Genomic DNA, 15,689 nt, shown 5'->3' with positions numbered 1-15,689 from the left:
AAGTTAAAAAAGCTGTTAATTTTTCCCAAAAAGGGGAAAATATACATTCCTATAACTCTTCCAAATGATGCAAAGTAGCTTGAAGACACAACTCACCAACAGTCTGTGTGGGGACACCATAACTTTCTTAAGCTTTTCAAAAGTACCTTAGAATGTTTGTAAAAGCTGATGAAATGTTGTAGAGCAAATGCCTGGTTGCTCGAAGTCCCTGACTATCGATTTAAAACTTACGTGGTGAAACCAATCCAATACTTTGTAGTTAGAAAAACACAAGAAGCTACTGCAAACTCAATGGTTCCAAACTTGCAGGAAACAAATGAAGCACTTCGAAGCTTACCTTAAGCACAGGTTTGCTATGTAAACAAACTCAAGTTCCAAACTCATGCACTGTTTATACTGATGTTGAAGTTCAAAAGAAAAGTAGGACTAAATCTGTTTATATCCCAGGCATATACATTCCTGTAACTCTTCAAATGATGCAAAGTAACTTGAACACAACTCACGGGCGAACAGTCTGTGTGGGAGACCACAACAACCATAAAAAGTACCTTAGAATGTTTGTAAAAGCTGATGAAATGTTGACCGAACGGAAATGCCTGCAGTTTGCTCAGGAAGTCCTGACTATCCGTTTAGCTTGTGGTAGAGAAAACCCAATCCAATACTTCTTTGGGGATGCTGATGGTTTGTTACAGGTGTTGGAATTGAAATGGCGGCTCTACTTGGAAGCTGACCATCACCCAGGACTAAACGAATCCCTAAACTTAAAATGTGTTTTAAAATGGATGCAATGATTTTTTTATTATTTTAAACCGTCTTGTAACTGCCTACACTCTCTGCAGTCAGCTCTTGTTTATACATTTATGTAAATGCTCTTGAACACCATTGGGCATAATATCCCTGTTTTGGTTTTTCATATGTAATTCATTGGTTATCCTTGGAATTCATATAGCAAGTGGAATGTTTGTTCTGTTATTCTGATGAAGTTCCTATACAGTAAAGGACGAAAGCTTAAATGATGATGAGGGTTGTTTTGTCTTTTTATTTATAACTAGAAGTTATTTTGTTTTATTATAGTCTGAAGTTTAGTCTTTAATATATATATATATATATATATATATATATATATATATATATATATATATATACATATATATACACATATATATATATATATATACATATATATATATATATATATATATATATATATATATATATATATATATATACATATATATATATATATATATATATATATATATATACAATGATTACTCTCATTCCCTGCCTGCAACAGGAGTTTCGATGGTGGGCGCAAAGGCTTGTCACCAAAACAAGCGACAGCCATTCTCACTACCCCCAGCCAGGTAGAGCCTAATGACGGATGCATCAGATTATGCCTGGGGGGGCACACATGGCAGGAAGAGGCATTCAGGGCACCTGGTCCACAAACCAAAGGCATCTACATATCAATCAAAAAGAGATACTAGCTGTTCAAAATGCCCTGACAGCCTGCAAGGACCTACTTCCTCCGGGACAAATACTGATAGACAGACAACACCACGGTTTTGTGGTACATAAAAAAAGTGGGGGGGGGCACTCATTCTTACCCCGTTTGCAGACTAGCCATGGCTTTATGGGCCACAGCATTGACTTACCAAGTTCATCTGCAGGCACAATTCCTGCCAGGAAAGGAAAATACTCTGGCAGACGAGCTAAGCAGAAACCTCATGGATGCCCACGAGTGGCACCTGGATCCATAAGTCTTCAGCATGATAACAAAGAAACGGGGACGCCTGGACATAGATCTATTTGCCTCCCCTCACAGCAATCAACTAAAAAGATTCTGCACAAGAACTTATCACAGACAAGCTTGGAAAGTGGACGCCTTATCTTTCAACTGAACAAACCTATCAGTATATGCCTTTCCTCCACTGCCTCTCCTCCCCAAGGTACTTCTGGAGGGCAGACAGGAGAAACCAAAAATGATTCTGATTGCCCCAGACTGGCCACACCAGTAGTGGTATCCGAGCTTAAGGAACTTGTCCCAATGCCCAGCCTGGACCTTACTTCAAATACCCTCATCTACTGTCCCAGCAAAACAATCAGATTCTGCACAGCCAACTCAGGACCCTAAACCTGGCAGCATGGCAGATAATGTAACCATACAAAACCACACCTCTCAGTAAAGCAGTGATGGATGTCATTTTAGAAGCCAGAAGGCCTAGCACTAGAAAATCCTATGCTGGGAAATGGAAGAGATTTTGTGCTTGGAACCAAACTCAAGGAACTGATACAGCTGTCCCAAATATTCCTCAGATTTTGCAATACTTAACTGAAATGCTGGACAAAGGCCTTTCTTTTTCATCATTTAAAATCCATGCCTCTGCTATTTTGACTCATTACAATACAGAGCCACCACTCTTTTCTCATCCTTTATTAAGGCAGTACCTCAGAGGAGCCAAAAATTTAAGGTCTCCAAGGAGAACGCCAATACCTGCATGGGACCTCAATTATGTCTTGGAAAAACTCACCTTACCTCCTTTTGAGCCAGCTGCTACTGCGGATATAAAATTTTTATCTTGGAAAACAGCTCTACTCCTAGCAATAACTTCTGCAAGACAAGTTTCAGAGCTACAGGCTCTCATGGCTGTGGAACCCTTTATCATTTTTTACCCAGACAGGGTCTCTCTGAGAACAAACCGTACATTTATGCCTAAGGGTGGTATCCAGTGTAGCCCTTAACCAAATGATTCATTTGCCAACTTTTTATCCAAATCCACAGAACAAAGGGGAGAAAATTCTGCATTCTTTGGACATACACAGACAACTTAGATTCTACTTGGACAAAACTAAAGTTTTCAGAAAGACAGAACAATTACTAGTGGCATATGCCGCAGCATCACAAGGAAAGGCCATCTCCAAGCAGACTATTTCAAAGTGGATAGGTCACCGCATTCGTTTCTGCTACTCACAGCATGGCAAACCAGTGCGTAAGGGCATTAGGCCACATTCAACCAGAGCTGCAGACACTTCTGCAGCCTTTCTCAGGGGAGTACCAGCCAAAGACTTTTTAGAGGCTGCTACTTGGAGTTCAGTGCATACCTTTACAAAACATTACAATCTGCCTCTTTACTCTAAATTCAGGGCAGGCTTTGCCATTGCAGTTCTGCAGGGCCTCATAGCCACTCCTAATGCTGTTTAGCTCCAACCCCCACAACCATAGCTTTGGGACTCAACCCAAATATAATGACTGCAACAGTGAAACACAAAGAACATAGTACAGTTGTGTGCACTTAACATAAATGTAGATGTTCGAGTGTATTCACTGTTGCAGTCCAGATTACCCACCCGCCATCCCCCTTATTTTTGCTGGAACTTATCTTTACTTCTGTAATTTATACAACCTAGGTGGTGTATTTGCTTATAGATGAAGGTAAAGCTTATTTTGGTGCATGTATGTTTTATTTGCATATTTTTAGCCTACCCTTTTGGGGGCATCTGACATCTGGGGCAAGAAAAACTGAAGAAAATGGTGTCGGCTGCATCTTTTATACCCCTGATGGCCTGACGTCAGGGAAGAGGTGACAGCAACCGATGCAGGACCCAAAACTTTGGAATTCAGGCCGACTGAGGGCAACCTGTCAGCAGGATAACCCAAATATGACGACTGCAACAGTGAATACACTCGAACATCTACATTTATGGTAAGTGTACACAACTGTACTTTTTTGCACTTGAATAACTTATTTGATTATGTTGCTGCTGTATTTTCAAATTTGTTATATTTGGTTACACTTTTATTGTAAACAACACTAGCATTTCACTGACCTCACTGCTGGTTCCTGCACTGTTGTTTCCTGGTTTAGTTAGTTTTTAGATTAGTTCCTCACCTTTAGGCTTTGTCTGTGATCCTATATTAAGGAATCTCAGGGCTGCAGTCTGGTGGCTATGGGAGTTAGCCTGACCTATTCTGTGCTGGGAATCACAATGAAATAAGTTTGTGACCCTCTGTCCACAAGGCTGTGTGTGTGTTTAGTCAGTTTTCTGTGTCTGTATAAAGTCAGCCTATTTGTGTATTGATGCTCATTGCGTACTGTATTTTAGCAGTGCCCTGTATCGACACAGGCACCTAGAACTGACATTTTACCTTTAGAAATACCCTTGAAACTTCCCCAGTCCCAGTTGTGCAAAGAGAAATTAGCTTGTGCAGTGACAAACATTGCTGAGTTTCCCGTAGATACTCCTGCTTTTACTCTGCACTCATTCAACAATCTTCTGATCGGTTGAAAATTCCTGAAAGCATGGATATGAACACTTGCAGCCAGATTGATGGATGTGGGCATCCCAAGTGAGTGTAGCAGTTGCGTCATTTAATGACAGACTAATAATTCTAAGTAGTTATGAAATAATGACTACTAGAATCCCTTTTTAACTCTAACCCCCAGATAGTATTCATGCCATGCCAATAGAGAACTGCAATGGTCATCTCTCTATGCAAGGGCAGATCATCTACATACATTGGTAACTACAGACTTTTATGTCTGACTAGTCTCATGTGCAAAGAATTATCATGGAAATTATTAAAAATGACCCATGAAATCTTCAGACACTAGATCCAGCCTAGTTGAGTTTCCTTAAGGGTAGATCATGCCGACTTAACCTGGAGGACTTCTTAAGAAGATCACTAAAGCAATGGATTAATGCAGTATGCTGCATACTGCCTACCTTGACATGGCCAAAGCATTTGATACAATACCGCACTCTGACAGAATTGGGTATAAACCCCTATATTACCTACTGGAAAGCTGAGTGGATCTCCGATAGTATCCAAGATGTTAGGATAGAGGAGTCCACCTCTACAAAGAGGCTGGTCAGAGTCCCTCAGGGCACTGCACTGCTGCTTTTCGGCATTTAATTCGCTTAAGTCAGGCCAATATCAAGGGCCACTGGATGTCCACGTTTGCAGATGTAAACCAAATACAGTCATACAATCCTGTCAATTTATTAATAAGAAGGGCTGACACAGACAAATAACTTGCCGTGGTGAAAACTCGGTGCCAAGAAATGCATAATAGTATCCTTTGGGAAGTCGGCTACCTGTGAAAACTACCTCATTAATAAACTCTGTGCCAAAAAATGCATAATAGTATCCTATGGGAAGTCCGCTACTTGTGGAAGCTACCTCATTGATAAAATAAGCCTAAGATTAGACCCAGTAGTCAGACTTGAGAATGCTTGTAGACAGTAATCTGGCATTCAACCACTATCTGTCCGTGGTATTAAAATCATTCTTCTGTACTACTAAAAAGCAAGGGTGTGGCTTCTAGGTCCAATAAAGTCATAATTCTGATGTATTCAGCCCTCATCAGACCAATTGAGTAAATCGCCTATTCAGTAATGTACCTGACCAGGCACATGCAGCAGCTGGAATTTCCACAGAGTTTCCTAGTGAAAAGGATACAGGGTGTAAACATGCCCTGAGCAGGTCACTTAAAAGTCCCTGTACTGTCTCCTATGCCTGGCATACAAGGCATCATTGGATCCTGTTCTGATTGACCTCCTGCTTATCTGCAAAACAAATAGTATTAGAATTACCTATCAAGGAACTTAAACCTCACTTTGGTCTCTGAGACCACCCCTTCTCTGGAACAGGCTTAGCATCCATGTGAAGCAAAGTTCTTCCCTAACCATTTCAGGTGTAACTTGGACTAGTGGATGGGCAATTGGAAATTCACCCTGATCTAGCACCTGTGTCCCTAATGGACAGGGGCAGCCTTGAAATGCTTGACCACCCAAGCCTGAGTCTACATAATACCCTTTTAGAATAATCTTGAAGTTCTTAAAATTTGTCAGATACATTTGGGGTACATGGTTAGGCTTAAAAAGGCCCTTGTGGTCATTAGCCCTAGTATACCTGTATGAGTGAATAGTCTTACAAAGCTGCAGTTTCTGAAAAAGGCCCTACTTAATAGCTACTAACCTTGTCTAGGCAGGTGAAGGGCCTCCTACTTAAATGTTTCTCATTTGTAGAGGCTATATGAGACTGCAAGATTTGAACTGATAATTTGTGTTCTGTTAAATTACATTGGGGACCTAGTCTCCAACAAATAACCAACTATAAAAAAACAAATATTGATATTTAAGAGTAAGTTGTATTCAAGCCGCCTGTTGAAAGAGATGGTGGCATGCAGCATTTATAACATCATTTCTAATGCATTTGTTCCTTTTCCTGTAGGAGAAACTTCTTGGTTTGACATCATTGCCTACAAAAGAAAAATATGAAGAACTGAAAGAAAAAAGGAAACAGGAAATTGAAAAGAAGTTACAACTAGAAAGACAGGTAGGAAATCTTACAACAGTTTTAACTTGATGTAACCTGATATAAATTAAACAAGTAATGGGGACCAAAGGCTACCAAATGCCAGAATTCAGTTGATTGTGTTGTAAATGGAGAGAAGGAAGCAGCCAGCCTGGATGAAAGCTGAGGCCTTCTCAAGTCTAACTGTAATACAGTGATATGATATTGTTATGGTTAGTTTTGCCCAGAAGTTTTATAATAAGATTGGATGATTTCATAGCTAAAACGTTTGGAAGTAATGCTGAAATTGACAAGATATCGAATGAGCATGGACACCAATCCTGACTTTGTAGCAAGAAAAAATAAGGTGTTGAAGGAGCAATTCATTAATTGGAAGTGGTTAGAACTGTTAGAAGGCATGCAGTTTGACCAAGAGGGCAGGCTTTGGGTAAAGAATGTGTGAATAGATTTCTGGTGAAGTAAGCAGTGTAGATTGTCATATGTATTAAGCATAAGTGGGCAGTGTCGACTGGTTTCTAGAAGCACCATATTAAAATTGAGACGGCACAGTCTTTTTGTCCAGGTTCAATGGCATCAATTTGGCAACCTCAAAATATTGTATTGCAGTTAGAAACGTTTTCTTTAAAGCATTGATTGGCTGTGAAAACTTGGCAACATCTTCAAAAATAGGACAAACCTGTCCTTTTTGAAAATTACTTTTTAATTCAGACTCTTCAAAAACAAACCCAATTTCTGGTGGATACTTGTGAATCTAGCGTGAAGAACCTGCTGAAGTTTAAGCTGATATATTTTTCAAGATTTGTTTTGCACTAGAAGCTGATTTTCAAGAAGATTTGAGCTGTGTGCAAAAGTATGAGCTTATCTAGGCAGATAACAGCATGAGCCCAAGGAAGCGAATGGCTGTCCAGTGTCGCAGATTAATGGAGATATTGTGGATGATGCAGAGTAAAGAGGTACATTGCAAAGAAGGTCATATGGTTAAGAATGGCTTCCTGTCTTTAAATACGTAATGCAGCAGAAGCCAAAAGCAGTTCTAGCAGCAGAGAAAAAAAACTGCAAAGGAACCACGTTAATATCAGTTTTCAGTACAGGACTAAAGTCTATCTTTTGTTGTATTATGCCTTTTAAGAAAATCAGTTTTATGTGCTTTCCTTTATTTTCTCTTTGTTGTAATGCAGCATTCTTAGAGTGGTTTGTATGTAAAATCGTGTGTGTGTGTATAAATATATATATATATATATATATATATATATATATATATATATATATATATATATATATATATATATATATATATATATATATATATTATATTTTTTTTTACATGTTGTACTACATAGACTTTTTAATGTAGAGACTGTGTGCAAGTTGGAGGAGGGAGGAGTTAAAAGAAGTAAGAAAAAATTAAGGTAGGGCTGCTTAAATATTTGGGCATTGGCACTGTGTGGCAGAAGCCACTTAAGTGTGGAGTCATTTGTGATGAGAAGCTAATCCCTGCAGTCATGTGTTTGGTTGCACTTTAGCAGATGTGCACATTAGGGGATTTTGTATTGTATAATTGAGTAATTATGTGACTGCATTCCGGACCGACAATGTTTGTGGTCTGGTGCATCAACAAACTGGGAGAAACCTGATCATACTGCTTGGGTGGAGAGGCCATGAGGGTGTGACAGTAGTCAATGTCTTCTCACTGCCTTCTCATAGCAAAGCACATTCTGGTGAAGTCCATTGTTCTAGCAGACAAGTTGAGCAGGACTATCCTTCTCTCTCTTGAGAATGTTCCCTCAACCAGACAGTGGGAGATCAGATTTTCAGCAACTGGGACCAGCTGTGCAGAAATGTTTTTGGCTCCCACTCGACACCAAGTGCAGCTGGTACTTTGCCCTAATCCCCCAAGGGAGGGTCACTATGATCCACATTTGGTCCCCTGGGCTTCTGTATGCCTATTCTCCTCCTCATCCTGAAATGCATACACAGTGCTGGAGAGGAAGGCTACAGTCATCATCCTTGCTCCCTTCTGGTCTGGACAAGTGTGGTTTCCCTTCCTTTGTCTGATTTTTTTTAGCCACCTTGGATACTGGGGACCATTCAAGACCTATCTCACCCATCCGGTATGCCTCACATGGACAATTTAAGCCCTCAAGTTAACAGCATGCTTTCTCCAGTTCAAATATTTGGCTAGACAATCCAGGCTTTCTTCCAAAGCTGTTCACATTTGATCTCTGCTTAAAGATCTTTTACAAGAAATATCTAGAAGAGATTTTTCCTTCTGGGAATCCATCAAAAATTTGGACCACTTTTCAGCCACCCTTCCTGTGATCTTGGACTTCCTAGCATCTCTTTGCTACAGTGAAGCTAGCTACTCTACTTTCAAGGTCCAACTAGCAGCCATCTCCAGTTTTCATGTTGGGGAGAATGATTCTTCCATCACCTGTGTTAAATTGCCTAAAGCTTTCCTTGGGGTACCTTCCTTTTCCAACCTCCATTACGGGAAGCTGTTTTTCCTTGGGATATTACTGTTTTTACAGGCTATAACTAGACGACCTTTTGAACCTGCAGCTACAGTAGATTTAAAATAGCAATTAAGACATTGATTTTCGTGTAAGTCATCTGTGCTAGGAGGATTTTAAAGTTGCATGCTCTTTCTAGTACACTTCATTATATGGTTTTCTGCAAGGACAAAATTACTCTAAAAACAAATCCTTCCTCCTTCCCTATACATGATTTTTAGCCATTGCACCTGGAGTGACCACACGTATAACTTTATATCCTGGCTTGATCACATACTCTTCAAGCTCTAGGTTTTTGAATATTATCTCATGAGGTATTTGGGTCTGTCCGAGTTGGTGGGAGCATTATCCTTTATGCTAGGGTATAGGCAGACTCTGAGGCAACTGTATCCTTGCAGAGGGTTATGGGTAAGAGGAGGAGCCTAAACGGTGAATCAAAGTCTGAGAATGACCAAAGCAGAATCAGAGATGGATCCAGTAACCCATCAGTTGAGGAAAGCAGGAGGCAGACATGCTAATAGGATTTACAAAGTGGGGTAGCAGCAAGAAGTATCAGAAACCAGACTCAGCCATGTTTTTGGCATATTTTCATTTCTTTGCTGTAAACAAATGAAATAATATGGCAAACAAAAAGACTTAATTATCCCATTGACTGTGATGTTCGTAAAGTTGGTTGAGGATTACTCTAAAACTCTATAATAGAAGAAAAGCTGTGCTGGAAGTACAACATGAACTTAGAGTGAATGGAATAGCTGCATGGTTTAAATCTGAAATTATGTAAGCACAGCAGGAAGGGGAATGGTTCAGTCTACACAGTGTGGATGATGCTCAAAACTTAAAGTATCACTGATAGGCTAAACAACCCAATTAGTGACAGCCTGATTCATCTGCTAGGCAAGAACTGGGAGAGCAACCTTATATGTAGGAGAGCTGATGCAGAGAGACTGGCAGGACATGCGATGTCAGATAATGAAACCCCCACAGGAAGGACAAGATGAGAAAGTGCAGGGATTGCATGCCATTAAGAGGTGAGCAAGAAATCAAAAAGACAAGAAGAAATTGAGAAAAGAGATAAGATGGTAAAAGGAAAACAAGTGGAACAGTTAAAACAAGGGGGCTGAAGAATGAGAAGCTTCCAAGGGAGATTTAGGAAAAAAGAAAGAAGCAGGGAGAAACAGTAGAGAGCTCTAAGGAAATTGGAGGATGATGGATTGGATGGTTTGGGTGACTCCAAACTGAACTTTTGGACAAATGACAGACTAAACCTGGATAGTATTTATGAAGAATGGCAGTCTAAAAGGTGGCAGGCAGGACTGCAGGCTAAAAGTGATTACAGAAAGAATGAAGCAATAAATAAATATTTATTGCTGTTTACAGGGAAAGTCCAACTGTGTGCAGTACCCCATTTCAGCAGAAACCCAAGGGGAAAAAAGCTCCACATAAATAAGTACACAATTGCATTTGAGGTCAGCTTAATTAAAATACAGTAGTATAGAAGACAAAATACAGAAAGATATAAACAATGTCTACTTGCAAAAATGGACCAAAAACAATAGTCAAGGATTGCTGTGCACATGTATTTATATTGTAGTGAAGTCAAAGGTAAAACGGAACAAAGCAAGAGGTGATTCTGACTACTGCGAAAAGCTTAGTCTATGAAAATGAGAGATATTTGAGCAAGGAGGAGCAGAAGTTAAGGCAGAGAATTCTTATCCGTGTTTGAAAGCTGCAGTAGATTAAATGATCCTTGAGAATAAAAAAGAATAGCACGGACTGACTGATTTGTAGTGTTTTAATGGCACTTAACCAGGGGAAGTGCTGTAGCAGAGTCATCAGTTTATTAGATGCGACTTTTTACATGTGATTTGAGTAAGTTAAGTGGGCTTGTTTAAGAGCTTGTGGGATGGTGTTCCAGTTTTTAGAAAGGGTGGCATATTTGAAGCTTCCAGTGGAGTTGTTAACCTTTGAAGTTTGTAGTAAGAGTTTATCTGTAGAGTGTAAAGACCTTGACCTTTTATAGAAATAGATAAGACTGTTAAGAGCTTGGACACCTGTCAGATTTATTTGCAAGGTTGTGAATTATGAAAAGTTGGAACTAAGGTGATGTGGTGCTGCTGCCTGGTTGTCACAGTGATGGGTTCTGTGAGGGAGTTTGGCCACCAGTTAGGTTACCTTATTGTAGCACTGCCATAGCACAGAACAGTGGCCTTGTAAGTTGATAAATATGGGTGCAGATTAGAAGTAGGAGGAGAGTCCAGGCTCAGTGTGTTTTTGTAGCAGTATGAAACAAGTAGGTTTTGATTCTGCACAGGGATCCCAATTTCTCTTGAGCTTTCTTGACTGTGTTGAATGTAGTAGTCACATTTTGAGGTTTTCATCTGTGTAGACACCTAGGAGATTTGTGTGCTGAATGAGTTCGGTGTTTGATTTTAAAAGGATATTGAAAAAGTTGGTTTTGAGGCTTCCGGTTGTTTGGATGGAACCAATGGACATTTACAGGCAGGTGGCTGTGGAAAGATGCATTAAATTAAATAGATCTTTACTTTGTAATACTCTCCCTGATAAACACAACATCTGAACTTTAGACAGTGATTTCCAGGGCAATGATGAGTGCAGTTGGGGGGGATGTAAAACGGGCAAGCCTCTAGTATAAATGGTGTATTTTTCTTAACTACTCACTGATGTACAATAAACAGGAAACATAACTTGAATGCCTGTGTCCTAGAAAAATAAGTAGTACTTGCTGACGTAATTGGGGGCATGAAGAGGAATGTATGGGGGAAACAAGGGAAAAATAAACTGCAACTCAGAGACAAATGTAAAATAAAGGAACATTGGTGTATAAGCAACATAGTAAATAACTGTAAAACTGTAAAGTGTTGGGCTATTACATAAAGCTGACACACCACACTATTGAGCAATGGTTTGGAGGGAGAGCGAAATGAATGGGAATGCTGTAATATGAAAGGTTGTGGCATCAGTATGGAATGGCATGCAGTATATTACCATGAGGGACACTGGAAGGGAACAAAAGTATTAAAAGGCCCATGTCCTGTGCATACCCATGTACATGGAATAACTAAAAGCCTGGTATCCAGAGGCCGGGGATGGAAGGATGGTTCCAGGCTTAGGCAGCTGTCAAAGAACACTACGTTGAGCTCGGAGGGTAGGCACAGAGACTTTAGCATTAAAGCAGGGGGGGGGGCAGAACCAACAAGGAAAATACAGTTAATTATATGGAGCATTGGTGGTTCATAATATCCTATCAGAACTAGTATAACTCGGGGAAAGGTTTTATATAAGGTGGAGAAGAGCATGTTCTGTTACAAGAAACAAAATTGAAAATCAGAGCTAATGAGAAGGTACTGAGTTATGAATACCCAGCAGGATAAATGGATGGCAAAGCAGAGAGAGGAAAGAGACAAGTAGAAGTTGCATTTCATAGAGAACTTTAGACAACCACAGAGAAAGTGATAAAAAGAGGAATAAGCAGATCATGTGGAAGGTGCACATTGAACAGTAGGAAATGTATATGCATCAAACATAAATAGAGAAGAAGGATTCTTCAGTCTTTTTTTCTAACTGGACACTGGAAAGAACAGATGGAATAGAGATATTGGGGGGGGGCTACAGTGTTACCATAGAACTGGAAAAGTAAGTTGTGTGAAAGGAGGGAATATAACAAAACGTGTGAGAATAAATGCCCAAAGGAATGAATGGAGAAGGGTGGTTGGATATAGAGGAAACAATATCCAAACGAAAGGGCGTGCACCTTCACGAGACACATTTTTGTGCAGGCAGGCTAAACAGGTTCTTGAGAATGGAAAAATCTAATGAAATAATGGAAGAGATTCAGATGCAGGAGAGCTACATATCCAGTCATGCAGAAGTGAGAGTTAATGCAGGAGAGCTACATATCCAGTCATGCAGAAGTGAGAGTTACTGCAAGTGTGAGGGAACAGAAAACAGTGAGAAGGGGATGGAGGTGAGCTAGCTATAAATGGAAGGAGGCATAGGACAAGGAAGCACTGCAAGGACTAATCATGGAGTCACAACTGGACAATATGAAAGACTGGAACAGACTGGAAAAACACTGGTGGGATGGGATCAGGGCCACTGTCGGGGGGAAACTGATGAACTCCAAAGGAACAAAGGAAGGGTGACTGAGAGAGATGTACAAAAGGAAGCTGGGAAAATGAATGTAGAAGTGAAAGACTACAGAGAAAAAAGCAATAAGAATGGAAAAGGGAAGTACAGTTATTATGGAGCAAGAAATTCAACAGTTACTGGAACGGTTGCTAGTGGATAATAGGGGAGAGGTACAAGTGTGCGAAAAGAGTTGCTGAGAATTAAGGGGAGGAGATGGAGAATATTTAGAACAGGCTAATCAGGGAAAGATTTAAGGAGAACTATGGAAAGATTTACAAACAGGAAAGGACTGAAGTCATAGAATGACTACAGTGTCAGGGCTCATATAAAATTCTTCCTTTTACTCTTAAAAAAAAAAAAAAAAAAAATGCAAGGTGAAAACATTGGGGAAATGTTACATGAGCGAGTACCTCCATCCACAATAAATCTCATCTACCAAGATACCAAATTATATTACAATAGAGCACACTAAGTGAACAGAAATAGACAGTAATCTGCTGCTGAAAGGTTGTGCAGGTGGTATTGGCTCATGGACAACTCAAGTACACATCACCTCATGCCTCCAAGTAGAAGGAAAGTCCAGGAGTACTAAATAAACCTGTAGGATGAATCTCCATACAATGGGTACTTCATATAATTTCAGAAGGCAATTGTATTGAATTTGGAGTGCCACCTCTGTTTCCACATATGCATCAAACACCAGGTCATTACATGAAAGTAACCTTTAGACCTAGCCTTATAGCTTCTAAACAAAAGGAAAATACCCTGTGTCCCAGACTACCACTTAAATGAATGTTCATAAATAGAATTATCCAATGTGTTCATAATATATGGTGCTTGGATGAAAGTGGCAGTCAGCATTCTAGCCTGACCTCAAGAGCATTCAGACATTCCCATACCAGTTGCAATTTTTTCTTCTTTGTTGAAAATGTCAACTGGAAACTTGGCTGTAAAAGGAGAGTAGCCTGTATTTGATAAATGCATATAATATATATATATATATATATATATATATATATATATATATATATATATATATATATATATATATATATATGTGCGTGTATAATATAAAATATGAAATGCATTAATTTTATAGATGCAACTTTTGCCAAATTACAGTAACAGAAAATGGTGGATGTGTAATAGGCAGCTAGGACTATTCAGGGTGTTTGTAGTTGTTTACCTGGTCACTTGTCAAAAAGGTGGTTGGTATTTACCTACACATTATTCCTACTGGCGTGGTTTCTTTTTATGCACCAGAAGTAATTCACATACACAGTGGTCTTTATTTTCGCTGAGGTTGTGTGACTGTGTTTTTAGTATATTTAAGTAAAGGGTTTACAAGGGGACACAAGTCTTCTACTGGGTGTGTAAGGGAAGGCTGTCTCACTGAAAAAAAAAAAAAAACTTTATAAAGTATATTTGATCTCTATGAGGTCTTCTGCGAGTTGTGATTCTACCAAATGAGTTTTCAATGATTTTTTTTTTCAATGAGAGGTGATTCAGGACATGCAGTCATATATTTTGCTACAAGCATATTTGTCACCTACTAGACAATCTGTCACTTCAGGCAAAGCTTCAGTAGTGATGATTAAGTTGTTTTAGCATCTTTGCTTTCTTTGTTAATGTATTTTTGAATTGCATAACTGCTTCTTCGGAATAAATTAATCTTTCAGAGATTTCATTTCAGTGGCTGATATGAGTACATGGAGGACTGACTGTTTCCGACAGGGTGCTTAGTTTTTCTTGGGGAAATCGCAGTGAATAATATAACCTGTTTGGAGCATAGAAAATCAGCAAAGTGGAACAAGAGGTCTCTGCCCCAGTCAAACAGATGAACTCTCTGCTGGCTGTGAACAGAAGTTTGAGTCTCCCAGAATGGAGAAGCATCATAAAATGAACAGACAGGATGGTTCTAAAACTTTTCTTAAAGGTGCAATTGAATGACCATAGAGATTTTGCCAGCCCCATGCAGGCTTTGAGTGTTCAGGTCCTAAACCAGCTCAGATGCATGTACCTGTGGTCCAGGTGCCTGCCCAGGTTGTTTCCCTGTTTGTGATGGCCCTTTTGGAGACCAATTGTAGGATAGTTGTTTCAGTGGAAAAACAGCAGAATTTCCCAAGTGGACCACAGACAAACTCCCATTCCCAGACATTTGCTGAGGATGGTGGTCTGTCCCAAGAAGATACTCGAGTTGCCACCTCCACTATACATTAATTTGTGAACATTTTGCTGGAGTTTACATTCCATAGTGTATTCTGCTTCTGCTCCCATGCTTAAATATGTGTATGTTACAGGTGGACCTTTGTCCATTCCAGTTTTGGTGGCCTGGGAGGCAAGTCCCCACATACCAACAGCAAATGAACTCTCTGCTATCCCTGCTCAGTTTGGTTATTGGAAGGTTTGCAGAGACGTATGTAGTGGCCAGACAAAGGGCCACACATCATTGCTGGCATAGTCCTCTATTCTTTTTACCTCCGGAATTAAAAAAAAAAAAAACATATTCATTAACTAAGCACACTGGACAAATAGTGCCTTGCACTGTCTGGTTAAGGGACTTCACTCACCATCATGATATGAAAATGTAGACCTAGGGAAACAAACTCAGAACTGCTGCAAAGTCTAGGTTAAACAGCATTAAATCTGTTCCAGACTGCATTTGAGACGAGAGTGGGAACCTTCCACTGAGGGATCATTGGATTCAA

General features: G+C 39.7%; 1 protein-coding gene across 1 annotated transcript in view; it reads left to right on the top strand.

Annotated features, from left to right (window-relative positions):
• Positions 1 to 15,689, top strand: part of RBSN (rabenosyn, RAB effector) — a gene marked incomplete in the record, with an annotated part of 650,407 nt that overhangs the window by 631,558 nt on the left and 3,160 nt on the right. Inside the window, 1 exon segment of the mRNA XM_044078624.1 lies at positions 6,239 to 6,343. Within this exon segment, the coding sequence (XP_043934559.1) occupies positions 6,239 to 6,343 (105 nt within the window).

This window comes from Protopterus annectens, chromosome 7.part1 (genome assembly GCF_019279795.1).
Source record: "Protopterus annectens isolate FY-2018-M chromosome 7.part1, PAN1.0, whole genome shotgun sequence".
Taxonomy (NCBI): Eukaryota; Metazoa; Chordata; order Ceratodontiformes; family Protopteridae; genus Protopterus; species Protopterus annectens.
The sequence above is the reverse complement of the archived record's forward strand: the minus strand, read 5'-3'. Positions and strand labels throughout refer to the sequence as shown.